Source organism: Centruroides sculpturatus, unplaced genomic scaffold (assembly GCF_000671375.1).
Source record: "Centruroides sculpturatus isolate CEXI.00-Female unplaced genomic scaffold, Cexi_2.0 scaffold372, whole genome shotgun sequence".
Lineage (NCBI taxonomy): Eukaryota > Metazoa > Arthropoda > Arachnida > Scorpiones > Buthidae > Centruroides > Centruroides sculpturatus.
This window is the reverse complement of record NW_019384553.1, coordinates 342,146-369,942: the sequence shown is the minus strand read 5'-3', so window position 1 is coordinate 369,942 and position 27,797 is coordinate 342,146. Positions and strand designations below refer to the sequence as shown.

The 27,797-nt window shown below is 27.2% G+C and overlaps 1 protein-coding gene across 1 annotated transcript in view; it reads right to left on the bottom strand.

The window, feature by feature from the left end:
* Window positions 1-27,797, bottom strand: part of LOC111623750 (putative oxidoreductase GLYR1 homolog) — a 49,411-nt gene that overhangs the window by 11,312 nt on the left and 10,302 nt on the right. The window contains exons 3-7 of the mRNA XM_023366448.1: window positions 14,192-14,224; window positions 12,932-13,042; window positions 9,495-9,596; window positions 9,207-9,369; window positions 8,948-9,127 (exon numbers count right to left, since the gene is read on the bottom strand). Coding sequence (XP_023222216.1) covers window positions 8,948-9,127; window positions 9,207-9,369; window positions 9,495-9,596; window positions 12,932-13,042; window positions 14,192-14,224 — 589 coding nt within the window. The remainder of the gene's footprint in view (window positions 1-8,947; window positions 9,128-9,206; window positions 9,370-9,494; window positions 9,597-12,931; window positions 13,043-14,191; window positions 14,225-27,797) is intronic.

Below are 27,797 nucleotides of genomic sequence, written 5' to 3'. Positions count from 1 at the left end.
AAAAAAAAAAAAAAAAAAAAAAGGAATCTGTGGAATCCAATTTAGAATGGATTTTGAATATTTTATAAGAAAATCTAATCCCTTTCTCATTGCCTGGATCACCACCTCACTGTAGGTCAAATCTACTCATAACAGCCAAATCTGAAGTTGATTGTATAATCTGTAGCTTACTAATGCCTTAATTCAAAAAATCAATTAATCATGTATAAATAAAATAAATTAAGAACATATTTTACATCTGTATATTAACTTTATTATATTATAAATTGTCACTTTGAAAAATTTTTAAACACTATATTTTTTGATACTTTCTATTTAGTACATAAATATATATACTGGTACAGTACATAGAATATGTTAATCTATTATAGGAAATCACTCATTTATGAACAGTCTATTTTTATATAAATCATTGATTTAACTATTTTGATAAAAGATTTCCATCTAAATCTTAATTTAATTAAATAAAATTTTAAGTTTTAGCTTTATTTTGGAATGTTTTTAAGTTTGAATGTTTTCAAAAGTTTGATTAATATATATTTATATGCAAAGTGAAAAGAATCATGACATCAGAATAGTATTAATATAATTAAATTATATATGTTAAATTCATATATGGATTTATCTTTGATCTTGATCAAATTTTTGGAAATTATTCAATGTTTTTTTACTCTCATCTTCGCTATATTAAATAATTGTGTAATGTCACTCTATGATTTTGTAACTAGAGTTAATTTTATACCTTAAAAAAAAATTTGATAAAGATCAAACATTTTGCTATATTCAAAGAAGCAATTTCATTTTATCAATAAATAAACTAATAAACCTATAAAAATATTCTGTATCTAATAAAATCAGAATATTATCAAACATTTAATAGTCTTTATACAGTACTAGCCGTTACCCGCAGCTTTGGCAATTTGATAGAAATAACCCTCCCTTGGTACTTCACTAAGATCCTCAATCATTAGTTGTTACTAATTTCGTAAAATTACTGATTTTTGTTTGTTTCAAATTATGGGCTGCTAATGCATCTAAATTCAAGTTTCAAATATTACGGGATTCCAATATGCAATAAATCTGAGTTTAATTTTTTTTTTAAACATAAATGACATTATCTAAAAATTCCTAAAGTATAAATATTTACAGAAAAATAGTTTCATTTACCCTAGTACCGCTTTGTAAATCACATTTATGGTACTGCCTATCGGACTAAGACTTTTTAAGCCTTAATCCTCTCCCTCTTTCCCCTGCTATGGAATTTCCAAAAATCCCTTTTTTTTAGTGCACAATCTCATACCCTACTAAAACAGTTAAAAACAAAAAATCATATCTAAAATAGTACAGTAAAAGCCGTTCTTCAGGTTAAGCCTCAATCCTTCCCCTCTCCCTTGCAGGGGAAAATTTTGAAAAATCCCTTCTTAGTGGCATATTCATGGCGTACCCTAACTGTGTACCAAATTTCACCTCTTTAAGTTCAGTGATTTACTCTGGGTGATAATGAATCGATCAGTCAGTCAGGACATGTAATTTTATATATATATAGATAAATTATGTATTAAACCAGAATCTTCTATATCAAATAAATTTAATATCATTTTTATCAAAATAAATTTAATAAACTATTTATTTTAAAAAAGTCAATTCAGCATACATTTTACATATACAATACCAGTGTGAAATTAAACTAATAAAAAATACTTTGAAGATCTTTAGACAAACTTATACACTCACTTCCAAAAGTTAAGCACAGAGCAGAAAATGTTCATGTTTGGAAAGCAATCTGCATTTGAGAGGTTGCAATTCACTGCAGAGGTAGGTGGAAGTATGCAAATATGTTATGTTACTATCAATCATGATTACGTGTCGCGAAATATGCAAAACACACAGTCGTATAAGAAGCCAGCCTTCTGAAGTGGGAGAGGAGTTGCATGTAAGTGCCGAGAAAAAGTGTGGAGAACTGTCGTACAATTAGTGTGCATGACTGATGTGTTTCTATGACTTCCAGAGGACGAATGACAGACAGTGAGCACTGGCTGTGTATGGGACGCCTTGAAACAGGACAATCAATCACAGATGTTGCTCTTTTCTTCGGTGTTCATCATTCTGTCATTTCACGGTTATGGAAACAATTCCAAACAAGCCAAACAGTTGTCCGAAGACCTGTGGCTGGTTGCCCAAGAGTTACGATCCCTGCAGAAGATTGCTATATTGCTGTTGTAGCCAAGCGGAATCAAAGAGCAACCTCTACACGTATGACATTGATGATTGCTGCAGCTATTGGTAAAACGATATCTGCTACTACTGTGCGCCGAAGGCTACACATGAACGGACTGTATGCCCGGGTACCACGAGTTTGTGTTCCACTATCTGTCCAATTCAAAGGCACATGATTAAAGTGGTGTCGGCAACATGCGAATTGGACTGTGTCTGATTGAGGCAACGTTATGTTCACGGATGAGTCGCGATTTTCCCTGGAGCCAGATGACAAACGTGTAAGAGTATGGAGAGAAAAAGGCACACGCAACTGACCTCAGAACATTATCGAGCATCACGCATTCCGAGGTGGAAGTGTTATGGTATGGGCAGGCATTTCGTTGGGATATTGCACCGACCTGCACATCTATCGAAGGGGTTCTGTAACTGCTGTCCGGTATCGGGATGAAGTCCTCAAACCTATTGTGAAATTGTATGCTGCAGCAGTTGGTCCTGCTTTTGTTTTAATGGATGATAACACATGACCCCCTAGAGCTGCCTTCGTTGACGACTACCTCGAGAGAGAGGGAATCGCGGGTATGGATTGGCCGGTGTATTTGCCAGCCCTCAATCCCATTGAGAATCTTTGGGATGCCCTCGGCCGTGCTGTGTGTGCACGTTTCCCACCCCCTGACACTCTCACAGAGTTGCAAACTACTCTACAGGAGGAATGGAACTTATTTGACTCTGGAGTGGTTGATCACCTCATGGAAAGCATGGTTACATGCTGTAAACTTTGTGTAAAGATAAGGGGTGACCATTTACCCTATTAATGTGGGTTTTGTTTGTTTGTTTTGCATTTAAACATCATTTTATTAATGATTCCAATATGATTTCATCTTATGCTTTATGAAAATTCAATATTGTTTTCATTTTTCTATGTAATTCTTTGTGTTGTTTCATGCATAAACATATTTGCTACTGTCCTGCCACATTTTGTGTCAATCACAGATGTATTTGTCGATTTTTTTGCAGTTTATTGCTCCATGCTTAACTTTTGGCAGTGAGTGTATTTTAATCACCATTTGGCAAAATGAAATATGATTATATATATTTAATTCTTACAGAGCTAGATAAAATACAGTTTTTGAAGTTTCTGCTTTTTTTTTTTTTTACAGAAATTACAGATTAAAATTCAATCATCAGCTTTTTTAGAGCTCTTTGAATTATTTAATTTAATGATTAATTTAATAGAATCTAAATTATTCCAAATCATTAGTTACGTTACGGCTGATTGAAGTTTCATCTATAATTTCACATTTTAGAGATGAATACTTTGGCTGCAACCTCGCTGCAATCTAAGTAATACAGAAATTAAATCAATTTTTACACTTAACATGTTAGTAATAAGTGTTTTCTTGATAATATATTGACTTAAAATTTTGACAATGAACAATGAAAGCAACTAAAATTGCTATTATTGCAATATGCATAAACTTCAAATTATTACATTGTTTCCATTTTATTGTTTTATCCACATTGTTCATAAATATCATTTGCATTTGTTACATGTCAAAAAATTTTAGTTTCAATTTTACTTTTAAACAACTTGAATACTATACACACAAGACATTTTCCCACTTTCTTCATGTCCTCATTAAAGCCCTATATTTTCATTTCACCATAATAAATTTATCAAAGGTAGGCTGTAAAAAATTATTTTAAATTTTACACCATTAATTTTGCCTCACAATAAATTTTATAATGTGTCCATCTACCATTATAATGTGTGCTTAACCATTTACCATCTGGAAAAAACATGAATTTGCCTATATCAATCTGACATAAAATAAGACCCTATTGTATTTACACAGAAATATTAGTGTAATCAAAAATAAAATGTTGAGTATGCTACTTGAAAAATCCAAAGTTTTGTTAATGTGAAATATATTACAACATATGCAGCATCAAAGTTTAATTCTTTGAAGATTCATAAAATGTCATGGAATTTAAACAACCTATTTTAAATGCCCAAATGCTGTTTTTAAAAATGCTTACTATTAATTTGCTTTTATTACCTGAAATTACATTTTGTTTTGTCTTAATACTGATTATTCTTTGAATTACTAATCAAACAGACAGCCAGTTTCTTATTAGCCTACAATAAGGATAATTACTTAATAAGATATTAAGTAATTTGGACTAGAGGCAGGCATTTAAACATCTTGTAGTTAATTAATAAGATATGGTAGTTACATACATACAAGAAAGACATTGGCCGTACATGAAGTATTTAGTGGGCAAAAAAGAGGGTAAGGGAAAGAGGGGAAGGAGGAGGGAGAGGAGATAGACAGTAGAGAAAGGTAGGATCCCTCTGAATGGCATACATAAGGCTACAATACACTCTATGCTTGATGTTGACGTAGAGTTCTTAGGTTGCAAGGTTGTAGATCCCCAAAGGGCCTAAAAGAAAACCTGAGTGTAACAAACACCAATAATTGAGTGCCACCACAAATAGCTAAGTGTAGAAGTTAGTGCCAAGTGGCTGTTAGTATTAAGACTTATATCTACTTAATACTAATAAAGCTGAATGAAATCGCAAATCTTAATACTACTTAACAGCTAGAAACACAGTGCAAAAAGCAAATGAACACAATGACTAGACGAGATGAACAGACCAACAGAGACAAATAAGCAAGACCTCCAGAAAAGTTTTTTTATTTTTATTTTGTTTTTTATGTATTTATTTATTTTTTTTAAAGTTAACTTATTCACTAACTAAACTAACTTACCATAACCTTGGACAAACCTAACCAGACAACTAAAGCTAACAAACCCTAATCTAATTTAACCTAACCTATCATAACATAACCGGAAACCAAGCTAAGAGTCCTTAATCTGACTTACAACTAGGACTAAGATACAGTAACCAAATTTAGACTGAGATACAGTAGTTAGTTGTCATATCTTATTAATTAGCTTTATTGTAGTCCAATAAGAATTCATCTATTCATTTAGTTAATAAAGTTTATTAGATTATTTGTATATGCAGGGTTTTATTTTTGTTTTAAATTCCATGACTTACCTGACCAACTTTGTATGAATTCCCTGACCCTCATGTCCCTTATAATATGACACAGTAACAAAATAAAACTGCATTTGACTTATTATACACACAAACTATTGCTTCTCTAACTTTTTAATTGTTGATCACACTACACCTTACACACTTTTCCAGCACTAGTTTAATCAAAACACATTTTCAGCCCCATTCAGATGTCTGCCTCAGAGTGGTTATAGAACAGTTATAGTTCAATCATTAAAACTCGATTCTTTTTTTTTTTAATTTGTATTTTAATACGTTTTTAACCTGAGGCAGACCTCTGAATGGGTCGAAAACATTTGTTTTGATTAAACTAGTTCTAGAAAACTGTGTAAGGTATAATGTGATTGGTATATTTGTTCCCAGTTTTTCTACACATGATTTATAATTGCTGAATTATTAAAACTAAAAATAAAATATTTTATTAAATTAAAATAGTTTATTCTGTTATTAATCCAAAACCATAAATCTACATGGCTTTGAAAAAAGAAATTGTTTATTTATTATTCATTAATTAACAAATCTTGTATAATCCATGTACAAAAGTATATATTTATTAAATTTCTCTTAATAAATTTCCACCAAGGACGCACATTGCAAATTGCATTAACACCAAGGACGTAGAGTGACTTCCAACAGCATGGAGATACGAGATTACAAAAGGACAAATAAACACACCTTGTAGTATGCACATCAATACTTGGCAGTTTTCAATCTTAAATATTACCTAGTTACATTAATTACATTAGTATTAAATTTTTTGATATAATTTTTTGTTAATACAGTAATTGGGATTTTTTATTTATTGTAAAAATTTGTTAAAAATTCATTAACTATATTCTTGTTCTTTTTCTTGATGTTAATTCCATTTTAAAAATTTTTGAAGAAATGTTTGATGTTAAGTTGTTCTGAATTCAAACACTATTTACCTGATGAAGACTCATCAATAGAACCGAAAAATTTTTAGTTTAGTAAAATGATTTAACTACCCTAGTGTTAAGGTGATGTTTATATTTAATTTAATTATGCATAATCTTAGTCCTTACACAATAATATAATGTATCCTGTGATATAATGAATATGTTTTTGAATTTCAAAATACCTCTGTATTTAATATACACAAGCATTCAAAAATTATCACAAAATTCCTGAAAGTTTTTAACATACTAAAATGTCATTTCACATTAAGTAAATGAGAAAGTGAGAAAGAGTCTAACTGAAAATAAAAGTAAAATCTGTGATTTATATGATAGTTCTCTCATTATTGAGCTGCAATTTGAGAAAAATGTATACCTATAAATTACCACTGTTTTCCATCTGACTGTCTGTCTTTCCATAAATAAGCTCAAGAACAGAGTTAGATAGATGATAGATAGATGAGACCATATATGGAAAGCTTATGGACAGGAGGCCCTGATTAATTATATATAAACCTCCGATACAAACCAGAAGTCACTTTATTTCAATTCAAAATTTTTCCTCTGAAAGGAGTTAGATAGATGACTGACACAACTCTTGTTAAAGTAAAAGTATGATGTACAGTACAGGGGCAAGCCACTACTAATTTGAGGTGGAGGACATATATTTTAAGTTAAATAAATTAAAAATTGCAGTCCAGCATTGTGACAATGTCACAATAAATAATTGCTCGTTACATAAGACTTTTTTCAGATAGTTTGCACATTAATTTCACTTCAGTTTAAAATGTTCAACTAGTACAAATAAAATTTAAAAAATATATTAATAATTAAAAATATATATTGAAGAAACAAACTGTCTTCTTAAATCCATTATGCTCATTCACCAGGGACAAAAACAATGATGATTGTGAGTGATGGATTTTAGAGAACAATTTATGTTTCTTCAATGTATATTTTTAATATGTAAATACCATCAGCCAATTTTAACTGAAACATATTGACTTTTTTTTATGATATACATATCCATTTTCATAAAAGACAGACTATGCTTTCTATACTTTTCAAATTGAAGCTATAAATAATGTATTCATATAATGCATTCAGATATAGAATGTGAAATCAAAACTTAATTCAAGATAAGCATTAACTGTACCTTGTTCAACGAAAGCTGAGGTTCCTTATACAGTAAAGACCTAATGGATTGTAATGGTCAGGCCATCCAATAGGATGCTGAAATTCTGTTTTGTTCATCCAATTACTGTTTAGAAAATGTTATGCAAAATTTATTTTACTGTGTATTCTAACTTGAAACATATTTAATAATATTTTAAATTTTATACAAATGCTAGTTTAATTAATATAAAAGGGCTTTCTAACTGTATTGTCTTAAAAATGAAGCACATAAATTGACATGGTAATGATATCATTTTTAGTTCCAATTTTGTCTGCAAGTAATTCTGAAATTGAATGTAATTCTGTGTGTGTAAATAAAGTGGAGACATTGCACAATCAAGCTAAGACCATTGTTTTAAAATTATATCACTATTTGATTCATCAAAATTCACTTTATAGTGGTGTTATTTAGCATGACAATTATCAGATAAAAGCATCTTGACTCTCAGAGAGACTAATTAACTGTCCATCAAAAATGATCTTGAAAATCAAACAACACCAGATTCATCAGGCTTTAACTTGACTAATTAAATATATAAATATTAACTGATTTGAACTAAGGTTAAGAAATTAAGCTGCCATCTTGTATTAAATTTAATAATTAGATTATAACTAATTAATTTTAGAATAAATGGAAAGATAAAGACTAATCTGGAATGGGAATTAAATCTGCAACTCCTGATCGGTGGATGCTCCAGAATAACCCACAAGTAGGCTAACTCAAAAATTTTAAATATTTCAATAATTTCAAGTATCTCTTATTAACATATGCAAGATGATTGTATTGAGAATAAACTGTTAAACTACATTTGCTATCATAAATGTTTTTTAAAATGTTTTGACATTCAAACAAATTTTGATTTTTTGTGTCAGCGGGCAAGGGCTAAGCTCCTGTATCCCCCATAGATCCACCCTACTACTGATTATCTTCACTTCCAGAACAAGTGATCTGGAAACAAAGACTAATATGGTTATATCTTTTAAATTAATTGATCTGAAAGTGAAGATTGGACAGAATTCTGGATAATGTAACTGGCAATGCATTTTCATGGTAAGCAGGAGTTGTAGATTTGAGTCCCAAACTAAATTATTCTTTTCTTCTAGAATATTCTAAAATTAAATAACTTAATTCTAATTATTAAATTTAATACAAGATGGTGACTTAGTTGTCTACCTTTAGTTCAAATTGGCTGTTATCTATAAATTTAATTAATCAAGTTATAACCTGATGAATTTATGCTACATTTGATTATTAATACATGACATGGACTTGCTTTACTATATAATGATCTTGAAAAGTTTACTTTACATTGAACAGATCATAAATTCTACAAGATTCTGGGCATTCTTTTAAAATTATATTTTCTAATTTGAGTGATCAAAATATGTATTCATTAAGATTATTCTAATAGCTCTCCTAAATAATAATATTTCACAAGCACTTATAGTATTACTAAATTAACATTTATAATTATAAAATAGCCATAAAATTAGTCATAATTAAATATATAAAAACATTATTTATCTGTTGTTATACTACAAAAGCCTTTCATACCTTTTCCCTTTTCAATGATGGCAGGACAATTCAGTGAGCCCAGTTCCATGATTTCCAAGAGATCTCTTTGTGACAAGCCTGCACGATCGGCCAAAGCCATTGCTTCAGCCAGACCAGCTAGAGCAGTTCCCAAAACCATATTGATAATCAAATTCATTTTGGAACCATTTCCAACTTCACCTATTTAGAAGGGAGAAAAAAACAAAGTTAAAGCTTCTAGTTACAGAAAATAAAATTCAATGACTAAATTATATTTTACCAAGATAAAAGGCATGCTTTCCCATTGCCTGAAAGCATGTAGCACAATCATTAAAAAGTGATCTTTCTCCAGCTGCAAGAATTATTAATGCTCCTTCTTCTGCAGGAACTTTTGATCCAGAGAGAGAAGCTTCAAGATATCTACCACCTCTTGTTAAAATTGCCTAAAATATTATATACTCAATTGACAAAAACATTTAAACTATAAAAAGTTTTAATTTATCCATTTAATGTATTTTTACACTCAATTCATATTTTAGTAATTGCTTTAATACTAAATAAACCGTACTTCAGCAATATCTTGAGATGTTTCTGGATCTATAGAAGTCATTTCTACATATCCTTTTTTTGTACGAATCTCTTGAAGAACTCCACAATTACCAAACACCATCTAAGAAGCAAAGAAAAATCAATTTTTAGAGTATTCAAAAATTCAACATTTTAATATCATAGTTTCATGTTTTAAAAGCTCCAAAATGAAAAATGTTTTAAATTGTGTTTTCTCTGGACTTATACTACAGGAATGTAACAAGCATGTAATAAATATCAGATTTAATTTTTACAATTTGATTATTTATATATGTACTTTTATGATTGAGCTCTTGCACAGAAAAACATATCCAACAAAATGAGAAAATTCAGTTTTATACAAAAAACATTCCTTAAATAGGGGCACCTCTTTTGGCATCATTTGAGCCCTTGCCCAGGAAAACACTATCTGCAAATTTGTAGTTTTGAAAAATTGGCAGAAAACTGATTCCCACTTACACAGCATACATCAATACCAAACAAAAACTGAATTATAAATATAACATTTAAATGATTTTATCATAAAAAAAAACAGTCATTCTTGAGTTAAAGAAAATGTTTGCTGTCACAGAAAAACTAATATATTGCAGGAAACAATAATAATGGTAAATAATTAAAATAAACATTTTCATTTTAAACTGAACATGTGGATAACAATCAAATATCATAATACATTATTATTCAATCAGAAATCTAAATTATCAAATTATTTTTCTGGCTACATTTTACATTAATTAATTTAAACATTATAATTTGGCCATAAGATATACAGTTAAGTCACTTTCTTTTGCTGAAATTAATAACTAGAATTAGTTTTTTTTTAATATAATTTAATAAATTAGAAAACTCTGATAAGAAAAGATTAGCATAGAGTAAGATTTGAGCCCACAACTTCTGCTTATCATGCCAATGTGTTTTTCAGTATGCAGAAGATGTAGATTCATATTGCCCTCCAAAGTTACTTTTTCTTCCAAAATATTCAAAGTTATTAAATTAAATTTCAAAATTAATTCTAATAATTAATCTTAGCACATGATGATGATCTAATATTTACCTTTGGCCCAAATGATGTTTAATTATCTTAAAATATGAACTTGAAAAATTTGACAATTTATATTTCTGATTGACTAAAGAGTTTTGGATTAACATATATTGTATATCTATATCTTATTATTCACATTAAATCTACTCATAATAAAATTTTTCAATTTCATTTTATATAGTAAAATTACTTTTTTTAAATATATTTATTTATTCATTTTATGTGTTTACTAATATCTGTTTTAATTTATTGTCAAAAATTATTCCATGATTATCAATCTTAGAGTAATTACCAAACTCCATTCAAAATCATCAAATTTGGTTAGAAAAGTTCCGATTTCTGTCATCAAAGTTTGTGAATTTTTTATTAAATTCAAGACAGAATATTACTTTTAAAGAATTCTATGTATCATTTATTAATTAAATACTTGCTAATATATGAAAAGAAATCAACTATATCAATATAAACTATAATTTTACAGAAAGAGTTAAAACATTTATATTTAACTACTGGAAATTGTCGCTTATTTGTAATTTACATATATTTATATTCTGTTAATTTATATAATTAGCTTTTCAAATGATAAACCAAATACTTCAATACAACCTTTATCTGAAACTCAATTTATCTTAAATCAAGATCAGTTAATCATTTAAGAAATTAAATTTGACTGTAAAATTTTATATTTTTATAACTATAAAGAATGATTCTGAAATTTGATTTGTGGTGAATCATTATTATTGATCATTCATGATTGTCAGTTTCATATAATTGTATCAATAAAATATTTTTTTAATATTTTTTTTTCAATTTGCACAAATATTTATGATATAACTGATATAATGATGCTCACAAAATTTTATATATTTTAAATATATTTGCAAAATATTTTTACAACATTTATATTTTATCTTTTGATTTTGACAACAGATAATGTTTTAGAGATATTTTTTATAATCATAAATGTTTCTTATAAAACTATCTTAAAGGTAAAGGTAAAAAAAAAGGTATAAAGTTTTATTTTTTAAATATTGTTATCCCATGTATAGTATGTGTAATTGCATAGTCATCATGCATTATCATAGTTAGTTTATCAAAATTTGAAGCTTAACAAAACAATTATCCAAATTATTGATTTTGACAACAGATAATGTTTTAGAGATATTTTTTATAATCATAAATGTTTCTTATAAAACTATCTTAAAGGTAAAGGTAAAAAAAAAGGTATAAAGTTTTATTTTTTAAATATTGTTATCCCATGTATAGTATGTGTAATTGCATAGTCATCATGCATTATCATAGTTAGTTTATCAAAATTTGAAGCTTAACAAAACAATTATCCAAATTATTTATTTCAAATTAGTTAAGAAACAAAAATTGTTAAATTTAAGAACCAAAAAGCAACACATAAATAAGAATTAACACTTTAAACTTTTTTTGTCACATATTATTACTTGATTATTATATTCATTGTGTTCTCATTCATATAACAAACATTTAACTGTCTATAAAACAGTAATTAAAATAGCATTTTTACATCTATTTGATACCTCACAAAGTCACAATTTTAACTTAAAAAAAAAAAATTTAGAATTATAATGTAATTATGTAAAGATTTAAAGGAATAGTATGTAAAGAAAAGATATGTAAAAAATAAATTTGATTAATTGATTTCTAATCTTTAATTAATTTAAAATATTTCACTAGTTTATTTCCACAGAAAATCTGCTTCATTACAAAAAAAAATTTGTTTCAACATCTTTTTAAGAAGGATCAATTTAATTTTGATTCAGTAACTCTCCAAAACTGGGATCATATAAACATAGACAACCAAACCAATACCACAACTATGTAATTAAATTAATAAATAAAGAAAATATAAATATGTAATAATAAAGAAAATATATATAATATTTATATATAAATAAGAAAATTAATAAATACAGAAAATATTTACTAATGTCACATACACCTGATGCTGTCTATTTTAAACATACAAAAACGTTAGTAAATGTTTTCTTTATTTATTAATTACATAGTTGCTGGTATTGGTTTGGTTGTCTGTTAATTTTGATTTTTTTAATGTATAATAGTGTAATGCCTGGAAATGTTTATAATAACTAAAAGTACAAGTAAGAAAATACTGTTTAAATTTTATCCTTTCATGATCACAGATTTTCTAAAATTAGTAAAAACATTTTTTATCCCTAAAGTTTTTAAAATAATTATATACATTAAATAAGATCACAAAATTTTCTTATACAATAAGATCAGTTTTATTTTATTTTTAATTTCTGATAATTAGATGTTAAATTGAAGATAGAACAAAATAAAATGGAATTTTTATTGACAATGACAACACAAATTGAGTATACCTCTTTAGCAGCCTGGGGATCTGATACACAACAAAACGTGATATCGGCAGCAGCCACTACATCTGCTGGAGTTTGTCCTTTAACTGCCCCCGCTTTCACGAAATCTCTACACTAAAAAAAGTATTTAAAAAAACAAATTTAATAATAAATATATGTAAGAACTCTTTCTATGTTTACTAAAATATTTTGTTTTAAATTAATTATATGCATGTACGAGAAAGCGAATTAAATGTATTTGTGTCCGTACTTGCAAAAAGTATATATTTATTTATTTTAATATATTTATAAATAGAAAATTTCATTTTAATCCGACTATATAAAAGACGAGAAAAACGGAGAGAAAGGAAGAGAATCGACCAACCCCCGACAACAGAATGGTAACAGACCGAACGACAAGAAGTTACATAGCTGTTAAAACTCAATAGAAAGGCTCTGACGTCACTGTTTCCGACCCCGCAATGCGTTCGTTCGTTAATATAACGTAAATCCTTTGAAGCGCAACCAAAAGTGTTTGAAGTTAAAATAACTTAATGGCTTAACAACAACAACTTATTCCGAGTTACCGCTTTAGAAGAAACAGAAAGCTACTTCTATCGAATTATATGTCGAGAGTGGTTTACGCAACATATGTACACCGTTTAAAATCGATAAAACTAACTTTATTTACACGTGACAAACAATAGAATACGGTAAACTTCGCGTTATAGACGACTGGTAGATGGACGTCGTTGAAAAAAATAAATCGATGCTCTCGATATAAGCATCGATTGGTAGAAAATAAGCGTCTTAACAACGACGAACTTTCGCAAGAATAAATAATAATATTGCTATGACAACAACAGTCGATTAATAAAATACATTATATCCAAGGTTATGAGCAGTATGCTTGTAATAAGCGAGCGCGAACGACCAACTATATTCTTTTTTAAACGTTCGAAATTAAACAACGTTTTTATACTTTCGTTTTCAAGAACCTTTTTTGGAATGGAGGAAAGCAATCTGGAAGAATTGAATTCGTGTCTTTTAGAGACTATTAAGAGAATGAACAGTCAGATCGAGAGAATGGAAAAAGAAAACGGAAAACTGAAAATGGTCAACGAAAAATTAACAATGAAAGTGAGTGAGTTATCGACTCAATTAACAGAAAGCAGATTGAAGGAGATCGTGCTGAAAGCCGAGAAAGGCAACTTAATGAGGAAACTGGTTAAACTTCGAAGCAAAAACTTGCTCCGAAATGGAAAAATGAAGAATAGTATCTACCACTTCTAATCGGTAAATGTTTACTACAGAATTCTGCACTTAAAAAGGGAAAACTGTAAAATCGCAAAATTTAATATATACAAATTTTTTAAGAAATTGTATGAATTGTGAATTACATTTTATACTCTTTTTTTCAACTAATTAAAAAATACGAATTGCTTATTCGTTCCCTTTTGTGTTTTAAAATAAATTTAATTCATTTTTAACTTAACTAATTATATAAATTATTTTCTATTTAACACATTTAATATTATTTTAGGTAGATGCGTCATACTTTATTACATGCATTTAATATAAAAGTATAACATTTGAATTATGTGACTTTAAATGCTATCAATTAACCAATAATAACATATTATATATGTTTTAAAGTTAAAAAGAAAAGAAACGGATTTGAAATTTTATGTTACACATGCGATTTCTTCCGTAATCGTAAAGTATAAAATTTAAAAATTTCAATATTTAATTTATAAAATATTTACGAATAAATACATTTATTGGGAATAAATTTTTCTCATAACATATTTCGATAGTTTATGATAAACCGAAATGAAAGTATCGCCATTCAAAATCTAATGCTACATAAAAAAATCAATATTTATTGTTTTATATTATCATCGATAACATAAAAGAATACCCCGACGCTTCAAAATATGCAAACGAGAAGCGGAAATATAAGGAAAAATTAAACTACAAACAGTAGTTAAGAGCAAGCTATGGGCTCCGTCCACAAGAACAAAGTAATCGAAGGTCAATATTTTTTAAATTTACTTAATAAATCAATAATAACTGTATATATTTCGGGAAAGAACTATTTGGGAGTTGATACATACATAAACAGCATAAAGATTATTTTTCGCCACATATACAGGAGATTCTTACTTTTCACCGTAGGTTACAAATATTTATCGCTACTCCACCAAAAACTTCACAATACATCCATAAAGTTACCATTATAGTCTCATCTCGTTTTTTTTTAAAATTATTTTCGACAAATCATAAATAATTGAGGGAGTAACTTATATGCATGTAGTGGCATTTGACGAATTTTCCTTCTTCCCGAACTAACGATGCGTAAAGAATCTAATTTTTAATAACTATTATTTTATTCTAGTGTTTCTCAAACTATTTATAAAGACTCCTATTTTTTATTCTCTCTCTCTCTCTCTCTTTTTTTGTAAAAATGACTTGTGTTCTTTATAGTTTTCGTAAAAGCGTATTGGGTCAATAAGCAAAGTCCTCAGCATCATATAACGAAACAATTTTTTTTTTGATTCTGATGAAACCGTGTTATAATAGTATAAAGCAAATTAAACTACAATTTATTATATAATAGTATAAAGCAATATTATTATTATATTTGCACGGAATATTATTATTATAATTTAATAATATTCCGTGTTGGAATATTATAATTTGCTTTATAATATTCCAACTGAATAATAAGATTAATGATCTGCCAAGTGTATTGAAAAAAAGTCACCGTATTGTGTCTGTATAAAGCGAAACAAATTTTACTACGGACTAATTGATGTAAATAATTTGATAATTTTGATAAATAATTTAAATAAATTGATGTAATTTGGTTACTATTATTCTAATTGGATCGTATTTGCAACTTTCAGCATTTATTTCCCGTCTCATAGAACCAGTTTTACTATTTATAAAAATTGGATAACGATTATTGTAAATGCTTAGAAATGTACTGTACTTTACCTTTACTCGACGACATTAGGTGAGGAGTTGCCGTACTTTCTTAGGATACGTTTTATTCTAATAGATTAAAATTTTCTTAGGTTTTGATAGTACAGTTACATTTCGAATATATATAAGTTATATACTGTAAGGTCTCTTTTATGCGGATTATTTTTATGCGATTTTGAAATTGTGCGGTTTGTATTTCATCCAAAAATTTCTTGGACAAACATACATATAGGCTTGTTTAGGAAGCCCACGTATAGACAGTCTCCAAAAATCGTGGAACGCTCAAAGCTCACTTCATTTGTTCCACTGACATATAACGTTTATGGATGTAAAGGACATCTAGACCTTAATTGCTTTAGTTCCTAGCAATTTTTGATATAAATGTAATCAAACATAAAAAATACTTAAAACTGAAAAAAAACGAAAGAAATGCGTTAATTTTGAAGAAAAAGCTTCAAAGTTTAACTTCCTTTGTCTCCCCCTTCTGTGAAATTTAAACCGATGAGTCATTGTTTACACATCTGGATGACCTTGAACACAGCTGGAGTTGGATTTCCCGGGGCATTCTCATAGACGTCGCGGGAGGACAAGGGTTTAAAGTAGGGTAAACACTAGCTGGCCGTATATTTTTAAATATTTTTTAAAAATTTGGAGACTTAAAAAACATTCCAAAAATTCAAAAAAAAATTTAAAAATGGCCTTAAGGATCGTGTTTTATGTAACGCTATGTAACCTGCCCGAGTTAACTCGGGCGAGGAACTAAAGGGTTAATTTACTGTATTCTTATTTCTTCTTATTCTTAAATTATCAAAAATTCTCTCCCCATTGATAATCAAAATGAATACTTTGATGAAAGATGTAATAATGAGTAAATATATATATTTTTTCCTTTACATAAGAAGTCAATGAAACAATAAAACCATATATTTATTGCAATTGTTTTCAGAAATGGTCAACATCTGATTTTTAAGTTATTAAATATTAAAAAATATTTCGTCTAAAAACGCAGCAAATAAAAATAAAACGAGAACAATTTATGCCAGATAAAAACTAATTATTGGTAGAATTAACTATTTTAAAAAACACTTCAAAAGTTTCTCAAACTAAGCAAAATTTTTGTAATTGGGTAAATGAAAATATTATTTTATTGCATTCTAAACTGAAAAATATTGTAGATTTATGGATTTTTCAGGTTATTGTAGCTGTAATATCTTTAATAAGTATAATGCCAATATTTACCAATATTTAGAAATTACTAAATATTAATTATCTTATATTATCAATATTATAGAAATGGGCTCTGCTTTGAATCATAGTCCATCTGCTTGATAGTTTGAATGATGATATTTACAATCTTTATAATCTTTATTTATTAACAGAATGAAAATAAGTTATAGCCCAATAAATAAATTCTATTTGTAATTCTTAAATTTGTAAATCTTAATAATAATAATAAATAGCTAAATGGTATTTAATACTATAAACTAGTGCTTCAAAATTTTTTACTAGCTTACAAACTTTTTAAACAGAACTTTGTTACCACTCAAATTATTTTTCTTTATTTTTAGTTCAAATTATTCAATAGAAGTAAAGTGTGATGCTTGGTTGGTTCACTTATTTTATTTTTATTTTATTTTTTAAATTTCTGCCAACAAGATTTTTTTGCTTATGATTTGCTTATTAAAAATATAAATAATATACTGATATTTCAGAATTGTCAAATTTACTTGACTTTAATTTTTCTTTTGACTTAATTTCTGGATTTAGCATTCAAAATTAAGTTTACATTTACGTAAACGTAAACTCTCAATACATATTTTATAAAATTATCATCACAGTTTAACATTCAAATACATTTCTTAAAATTTATATTATAGAGATGTATATATAAAAGACAACCATAAATTATCCATCGAATACTATGCTTTGTAAAACATTTTTTATTCAAGGAACCATTCAAACAGAAAATATAAACCAATAAATACTGTATATCAAAAATATAAAAATTTTATTAGTTTTCTGTACCATTATTGGTATTGGAAAAATGACGTATACAAACAAAAAACACAATATTCTAAGCCTGACTTCATCGAGATACGTAAAAGATACGACGAACACAACATGCCACAACTGAAATGACCACTCCTTTTTCATCAACCCATATCAGATATGGTTGGATAACTTGAAAATACATTGTATTTATGATGTTTTCTAGACCGTTTATCAAACAGTAGTACATTATGTAACTGAATGTTAATACAATACATCCGTGACAGACACTATTCGTTCAGTTTATTAAAACGCGAATAAAAATTTACATCATACAGAACGATTTCTTATTTCTGAGCACAAACACAACAGTTTATAACGATACACGAGTAATTTAAATTTAATATTCTCGAAATTTACACGATTTAAATTAAGAATTTTTACCCTTATCAAAAATTATATCGCAAAACACCAAACAATAGAAACGAAAGAATTAATACAAGCAGAAATAGGCATCGCGATTCATTTAAACATCGCAATTCGATAGCTCGAGAAAATTAACGGATAATTTTATCTAATAATCAGAAATTCTCGTCCAATCAAATAAAAATTAACTGATATACTCAATCTGGATCGGAGATTAAGGCTATAGCGTGACCCTATAAATTTTCGACAGCAAACTCTATACAAAATTATTTATCTATCAAGCATCCTTTTTGAAGACAGATCATGTTGGAGACACCCCAAAATGTCCGATTTGATCAATAAATTCATACATACAGAAATAGTATACAATCACGAACTTGGAGATGTATTGGGATATTTCTCTCGATATAGATAAAATGTTTTGTTTATAAATCTTAAGAATATACATAATTAACAGATGATAACGTTAGTCCTCCGAATAGAAAATGACTTCAAAAAAGTGAGAATAGTAACTACCAGCAAGGAAAAAGTGACTTAAATGATGATTGAAATAAAATTAGTTGGCCATGATGATATACATTATTTGTAAGGAGTCGAGTCCGAATGTTATTTTATGCTTATTCATTTGACGTTATAATTTAGTTTGAGAACATTTTCTTTTGTTTAAAGGACAATAACTCATTTTCATTATTAACTAATATTAATTATGAATAAAGCATTCATAATTTGTAATTATGTCAGATTAATTTGTTTTACTGAGAATTAAATTTCTACAGTATATATATTGTCAATTTCTTTATTACTCATTTCTTGCATAAGCGTTAAAATATAAATTATTTAAAATATTGACATATATATTTCATTGACAAAGGCCAAAGAGAGATTATAAAACCGAGGTCTGTTAGGAGAATCTTATACCATCAGCATCTGACTGACATTTCTGAATGTTTATTTGTTAGTGAAAAATGTTAGTGACATTTCCTTTTTTTTTATTAGTGAAAAATATAAGGTTTTTTTTTCTGTGCAATGTCTACGGGGTCCACAAAAAAAATTAAGAGGAAAAGGGGTCCATGGGTAAAAAAAGGTTACGAACCACTAGTCAATACGTTTGTGTACACTTCTGGCATGTTTGCGCGAGAAATTCGTTTCTCGCTTCTGCATAAATGGTGTCGCGATTGAGAATTCTGTTACGAAAAGTTCGTTTTTGCGTTTTTCCCACTTCTCACGTTTGCATAAACGCAGCCCTACAGCGAAGACTCGAATAGACTCGGTTTCGTTTTCGAGTGCATCGTATCCGAGTCGGTTGACCAAAATTAGTGAAAAGGTCGTTTATTATCCTTTGCTGTATCTTTATATTTTGATCTGTTCTTTATTCGATTTCTTTATTTTTTGTAGAACATAACCGTAGCTTAATAAGCGCAGGTTCGGTCAGCCAGTTCGATAATTAAACGTGGAAACGTCTATTAGAATTTATACGGCATGTCTCTCTTAAAGAAAGAAAGAAAGAAGGAAAAAAAAAAAAGAGAGAGAGAGAGAGAGAGAAAGAGATAGATAGAAATCGCTTGTATATTTACCGGTCTTTCTAATGAGTTATCTTCTTAAATTTTGCAAATTAAAAATTTTAATTACTTAAAATTATTAATTAGAAAAAGTTTTCAGAGTCGCAGAATTATTAAAACTTAAAACAAGACATTTCATTAAATAAAAAATCCAGAAACGAAATGCATAACTTTCCCGTCAAAAACATAATAGAACAAATTTAAAATTAGTTTGAGGCGCCATCCGTTAGATATATTGTTTAAAAAACAACTTTTATATTATTAATAATTACAAAACTGCAAATAGATTTATTTTGAGGGTAGAGACAAGTTTTATATAAAATTATAAGTGCTAATAACGAGTAAAATCTTCAGGAAGTTCGATTCCACTCCAGAATGACTAGTGAACCCCTATCTATCTTCAACTCCTTTATCTATAACCACTAAAATTTAATAGCACCAATGCCCTTTATAAACGAGCTACCGCGCTAAATTATGTTTCTTAATCATTACTCTATCCTGGGATATTAAACGAAATAGGCGCAACACACGATTTTTTTTGCCATTTTTTGATTCAGGAGGACTCAAAACGCGGAGATTTGCAATAAAATCAGAGGATCAAAATTTGACACGATTCCAATATTTTCCCGTATTATATACATAACAAGCTGGGAAAGTAAAACACTGTTTTTATTTATTAATCATCAATAAATCTTGTAATCTGCTACAAATTTATTAAATTGTCCCTTAATAAACTTAACAAATTTTATAAAATATTAACAAACTTGAAAAAAATTTAATCGGTAATTTTGTTACACTATCAAGGAGACTCCGAAGGAATTAAAATACCTGTACTTCGAAAAATTTTTTTTCTCGGCATTACACTGTGCATTCTCAAATTTATGATATTGCGTAACTAACATTTTTAAGACCACAAGTCACATAATAACATCAAGTTTTCAACGTACAACAAGAGAAACACTTAAGGACATCGCAATTAAAGAATTTAAACATTAATTAATGAAGTAACATGTGAGAGCTTGGCGTCACATAATGTCATTGCCCATAACGGCAGAAAAAGTAAGAAATTACGATATATCGCAGAAATAGTCGAGAAAAAATAACTAATTTAAAAATAGTAAGAATAGCGAGCTGTTTGGAGGCCTGTAACATATATAAATATAGATTAAAAATAAATTTATAATTCTTTTTTTCTCAATTCAGAAGTTAAAAATATTTTAGCAATTTTTCTTCTAATAGTAGTCATTAAGAGTACTTAAATTACATTTCGATCTCCGATGATTTCAATCTCTTTTTTAAAGCAATCTTTGCAGTCGAAAAATATAGAAAGTAAGAAAAAATGAAATTTTATAAACTCGCTTACATATTAATTAAATTTATTTTAAACGTAAAAAAATATATTCTTTAGACAAAATGAAGAGGCATTTACATTTACTATATAATTGCAAGAAAATTATATATATATATATATATGTAATTAACAGAAAACTCGTACTTCTCTTTCTAATAAGAAAAATAACTAGAAATGTACATTGAAATATTTTTATAAGATGGAATAGTGTTATCTGGCAAGCAAATTATTATTATTATTATTATTAAGAGAAAAAGACAAAATCATGGTATATTAGCTCAACTAATTACTTTTAAGTGTCATTTTTATACAATTGCATTAATGATGCAGTTTCACAACAATTTCATATTCCAACATATAAATAATAATTATTTTGTACAAGAGTAGCTGTCTTTTGTTATTTAATGTCATTGTTTAAAAAAAATAAATTTTTATTGCTTAAAACTTTTAATGATTTTGGTGATTTTAATAAAGTTTATTTTTTGTTATATTTACAAAATACTAAAATAATATTTTAATAGTACTTTATATATAATAATATTTTTTTGGTATTATTATACCCTGGTTTAGATAATTAAATTTATAATTCATATTTAGATATTTCGTTTGAATTTTAAACATGGAATCATTTCCTAAAATTATTCATATCTCACTGAGTATATCAAAAAATAATTATGTTAATTTAAACTTCTCTGTGAATATTTATTATAGCTTTCTTTCAATACATTTGTAGATGAAATTAATATAATAATTTCAACATAAATGCTGGAATGTAAAGTTAAGGGTAGAAGAGTTTTTATAAATGGATATATTATTTAGAATTAATTAATGAATCATAGAAAAAGTTTTTTTTACTAACAAAAAAAATAATCATTCAATAAAATAATTTTTTAAGCAGCTTCACCAGAACATGCAGTTAAACTCATGATATTTTTTGAAGTTCAGACTCATAAAATTAATTGACCCTGATTAACAAATAATTCTACACAACTTTCAATCTCAGAAAAAGCCTTAACTTCTTTACTTGTATATTTTGTAATACTTGTAAAATCAAGTATTGATGTTTAAACTTACTGGAAGAATTTTACAAATTTAAATTTTTTTGTAAATTGTTTAAAATATATATCTATTATATAATTATGCTTAACCTAGAATCCATTCTATGTAAATTTAATGAAATAAATGAATGTATATGGCATTACAGCAGATATTGGATATAGCATACCAAAATATAATAAAGAATATCCCATTTTAATGCAAAGATTAGACAACTAAACAGAGGTCCTGGGGAGATAATACCTTATGAAAATGCTATTTATAGAATATCTCTTAAGAGTTAAATGAGACAGATGATAAAAAAACAAGTAGAAACAACTGCTATATCTAGTATAAAGTTTTGGAGAGTTAAAACATGAGCTGTAGATCAGTGTTTCCTAACCTTTTTTGTGCTATGCCCCACCTAAGCTTTTCTAAAATTCTTATGCCCCCCTAACATATACAGCGGTTATACAGTTAACTTAAATTCTGGACAAGTCCATTTTGAATTGCCCCACGTTGGGAAACACAGCTGTAGATAGTAAATTATAATGAGACAGAAAATATACAGCAAGAACTCACTTAACATTATTGAGAAAAGATACAAGTATATTTATAATTATTTACAATTATTGTTGTTAAATTTTCTTTATAAACAGTTAGATTGCTTGTAAGAGGTGGAAAATAATTGCTGGAGGGTTGCAAACATAATCAAATTAGAATATTAACCAAATTATATCTCGTTTAAATCATTTAGCCTATGGTAAAATTAGTTTTAATATTTGTTGTTTTGCTTAAGTCAGTTTCCAAGAACCTATTGACAACATTAGATTATAAAAGTGTTATAACATATTACTCGTGTATATATAGGGGAGACCGGGGCAACTTCGGCATACAGGGCAAGTTTGTAAAGTGCTTTTTTTTAAAAACAAATTAAAAGGAGACTTTGGTTATAGGTTAGGCAGTTGAGTTTTATTGGTGGCTTGTTGAGTGTAGTGTTTTTATTGTTTTTATTGTTCTCCATTAACTGATATTATTATTATTATATTATACGTGCATATCTTGCCCCATTACTGTTGCCCCTATACCAGGGGCAACTTTAATAAAAATAATTAAAATAATTACAACTTTACAAAAAGAGAGAAGTTGCCGATCTTGCCCCTATACCCGGGGCAATTTCGGCAATTTCTCTCTTCTTGTAAAGTTGTAATTATTTTAATTATTTTTATTTCCAAACTGATTTTAACCAGTTCTATAGTAAGGTAACATTCCAATAGACAATATGCAAAGATTTTTTTTCAGTTTACAGCAGTATTTATTACACAAAATTTAAGTAAAGCTTAACATCCCGATCTGCCCGGTCTCCCCTACAGTGTATTATATATTGAACTCATTAATAGAATATATTGTATAATGAGGACAATTATACATTTTAATTCAAGATTATTGGACAAAAATACAAAATATAGTACAGTACTAGAATTATATGAGTAACACATAAATGCATATGAATTATATCAGTTTGTCTATGAAATCTTATTCTGAAATAAGGAAGTATAGACATAATATAATAAAAATTTCTTCAACTACAGTAAAACCTGTGAGACATATAATCTCTTTGATATAGAAAATTAAGTTATTTCAGCATTACCATCAAATTCTTTCCATAAAATAGCCTGTCCAAAACAGAACCCATGAGACATAGATGGAAATCTCTTATTAATTTATATTAGTTAAACCTGTCAAAGACAAACTCATATTGAATCAAAAAATCTAACATAAAAACATCAGGAATGAAATAAAAATCTATATTTATTTATTTTGTTTATACCATAATGAATTTTAAGAAACAGTTTAGTTAAATAATTTTGTAACAGGCATATATGAGTTCATAATTTATTTAAAAAAACAATATATGTGATTTAGACCTAACCATACTCCAAACTATTTTTAAAACTAGCAAACTTTTTAATAAAGAATCTCAAAGATATAGATTAAATCTTACAACAAATTTAATTTAAACCAAATTATTGAATTATTTTTGGGTTGTTAATGATTAGTTACTAATTAATTTGGCTAGAGGTAGGCAGACATGCTGCCATCTCATGTTAATTTTAATAAATTAATTTTTACTTTAGAAATTCCTGTTCCAGCCCAATTCTTTCTTCCAAAAATTTTTAAATTAAAAATTAATACACAATGGTGCATATTTGTCTACCTCTAGTTAAATTAATTAGTAACTAATCATTAATGTAGTCCAGAAATAGCCCAATAATTCAGCAAATCATTTGCCATTAATTAATTAAATCAAGTTACTAGTGGTTGTTGTTATGGATTTAAACATCTTTTGGTCTCCAGACCTGCTGGTAAAGTGTATCTATCATTTTTCTGTAAAAAACAGGACCTCAGGAGTGAAATGAAACACCATTATGAGTGACTTCTACTATTGACTACATTAAGTTTTTTTATAAGCTGAAAATATGCATTAATTTTTAATTTAGAAATTTTTGGAAGAAAATAATCAGGCTGAAGCAGAAATTTCTAAATTAAAAATTAATTTATTATAATTACTAAAATTAACATGAGATAGCAGCATATCTGCCTACCTCTAGTCAAATTAATTAGTAACTAATCATTAACAACCCATATATAATTCAATAATTTGGTTTAAATCTAAATTTGTTGTAACATTCAATTTATTTTTTTTTTTTTTTTTTAAAGAAGCTGAAGCTTTACCACTCAATTCAATTTTATTTAGTTTTGAAAAAACTTTGAAAAATATTTTTGTTTTATTTCTATTTTCATTTAGGCTGTATGATTGAGTCTTCTTGGCTTAAATCCAATTCAGTTTTAAAACAAGTGGGAAAATTGTTCTGTTACATTAATGTGTTTTAAAAATATATTACTGAAAATGTTGAATATTTCCATATTTATTGTGACTAAGATAAAATAATTAAATTACACTATATGCTGTGTAGTTTTATCTTTATTATTATAGTAGAAAATTTCAGTTATCATGTTCAGACCTAAGATTAATTTCCTTAATGGAAATATATATTCATTAACATCAAACTTCTCTAATCATCTACCCAAATTTTAAATTGGTGGCACTTAACATACATTATAATCATCAAATTACTAATTAATAATTTCTGTAATAATAAACATCCTCCACTAGAAATCCAAATTGCTGAATTATTTTGGGCTATTGGAATTTTAGGTTAATTAAATAATGTAATTTGCCCTAAAAGTAACAGACAAGCCCATAATTCACTTGCATTAGATGTTGCAGTTCCACTGAGGTGCACTTAAGTTCAGTGAACAATGTTCCATTACAGTTCAATATAGTTCCTAGTGTATTCAACATTTATAAACTATTGAAGTCCTACTTGATTACACATGCCAAAAATAAACACACTTTTCCCCTCAATGTCAATATATTCAAAGTTAGCTGTTATTTATCTTTTGTTAAACTATAACAGTATCTATTATAAGCTCAACATAATGAAATTATTTGATTTAAGAATTAAATACATAAAACAGGTTTATCTATTACCCCAAGAAATAAATTGTTTGCAATTTTTCTCCATGTGAAATTCTTATTTTTTTTTATTTCTTACACTTTTTTAAATACAAAGTTATATAAAATCAGACAATTTTTTACATATTAACAGTTTATTATCTATGGCTTGAATATTCTCCATTTCACATTTATACAAAATGAAATTGAACACTTGTATTCAATACTAAATACTAAATATAATATCATTACATAATTCTATTAGTTCTTGACCAATGAAAAAAATGTCAAATTTAATCACAAACCAAACTTTCCATTACTGTTGCAAGATCTAGTGGCAAGCCAGTAGTACTTTGACTGTTAATACTATGAATGATATAACAGAATAGTCATACAACAAACGTGAGCAGAACAGAACATTGTGGAATATAAATGATCTTTACATTACCATCATTTACATCAAATTATATTGTTTTATTTATTACTTTTAAAACATGTTAAAATATGCTTTAAAATAATTTAGTAATTTAGGTTTCTGTTTGTCTACAGAACTCTGTTTTATTTTATATTACATAATTGTAACTTTCTTTTTTTTTAACACTTAGTTACATTAAAGTATATTACATAACATTTATAACTTACATTTAGATATTTTCTTTGAATTTGAAATGTTTAATCATATGTATGACTATTCAATGATTAAAAAAGTAAGCAATTTAATTTTGAAAAAAAAAAAATTAGGAAAATTTTCACATTTGATAAATGTTATAAAATAAACACAACACTCAACCAATCAAATAAAATCATGGAGTGTTCCTAATTAACCTGGTCAAATCATTTCTATCAAAATATAAGTGAATCTTTACAAATCCCTACTATAAATCAAATTTTTCAATCACTCTTGAAAGTAATGTTGTGTTATACTAAATGAAGATAAAAATTTCTAAAATCATTTGTTTCTTACTTAAAATTTTAAATTATGCAGATTTTTGATATTGTATTTTTATTTATTTTATTTTATTTTCAAATACAATCAGTAAAGTCCTTGTAGACTAAAAATTACTGCCCCTAAATCATAAAAATAACCTAGATAAAACAATTACACTATATATAAATAATAAAAATTAATAAACATGAACAAATAAATAATATGCACATAATAAAAGAATTTTAATTTACATATATAACAACTTTGAATGTGAAAACATAAATAAATTGAAATACTTTTAATAAACTGATGGCCATAATTCAATAATGCTTTATTTGAAAAAAATTATTTTTGGAAATAGCTTATTAATTTTACTTGAACATGCCTTCACTAAACTGTAATTAAGCAAAAAGAAAATAATCCTGAAAATAGTTTTTCAAAGAGAAAGGAAAAAAAAAGAACATAAAAATTAAACTGAAATTTATCTCAAAAACACCAAAATTTTTTAAATTAAAAATTAATACATTATAATTATTAAAATTAATACGAGATGGCAGCATATCTGCCTACCTCTAGTCAAATTAATTAGTAACTAATCATTAATGTAGTCCAGAAATAGCCCAATAATTCAGCAAATCATTTGCCATTAATTAATTAAATCAAGTTACTAGTGGTTGTTGTTATGGATTTAAACATCTTTTGGTCTCCAGACCTGCTGGTAAAGTGTATCTATCATTTTTCTGTAAAAAACAGGACCTCAGGAGTGAAATGAAACACCATTATGAGTGACTTCTACTATTGACTACATTAAGTTTTTTTATAAGCTGAAAATATGCATTAATTTTTAATTTAGAAATTTTTGGAAGAAAATAATCAGGCTGAAGCAGAAATTTCTAAATTAAAAATTAATTTATTATAATTACTAAAATTAACATGAGATAGCAGCATATCTGCCTACCTCTAGTCAAATTAATTAGTAACTAATCATTAACAACCCATATATAATTCAATAATTTGGTTTAAATCTAAATTTGTTGTAACATTCAATTTATGTTTTTTTTTTTTTTTTTAAGAAGCTGAAGCTTTACCACTCA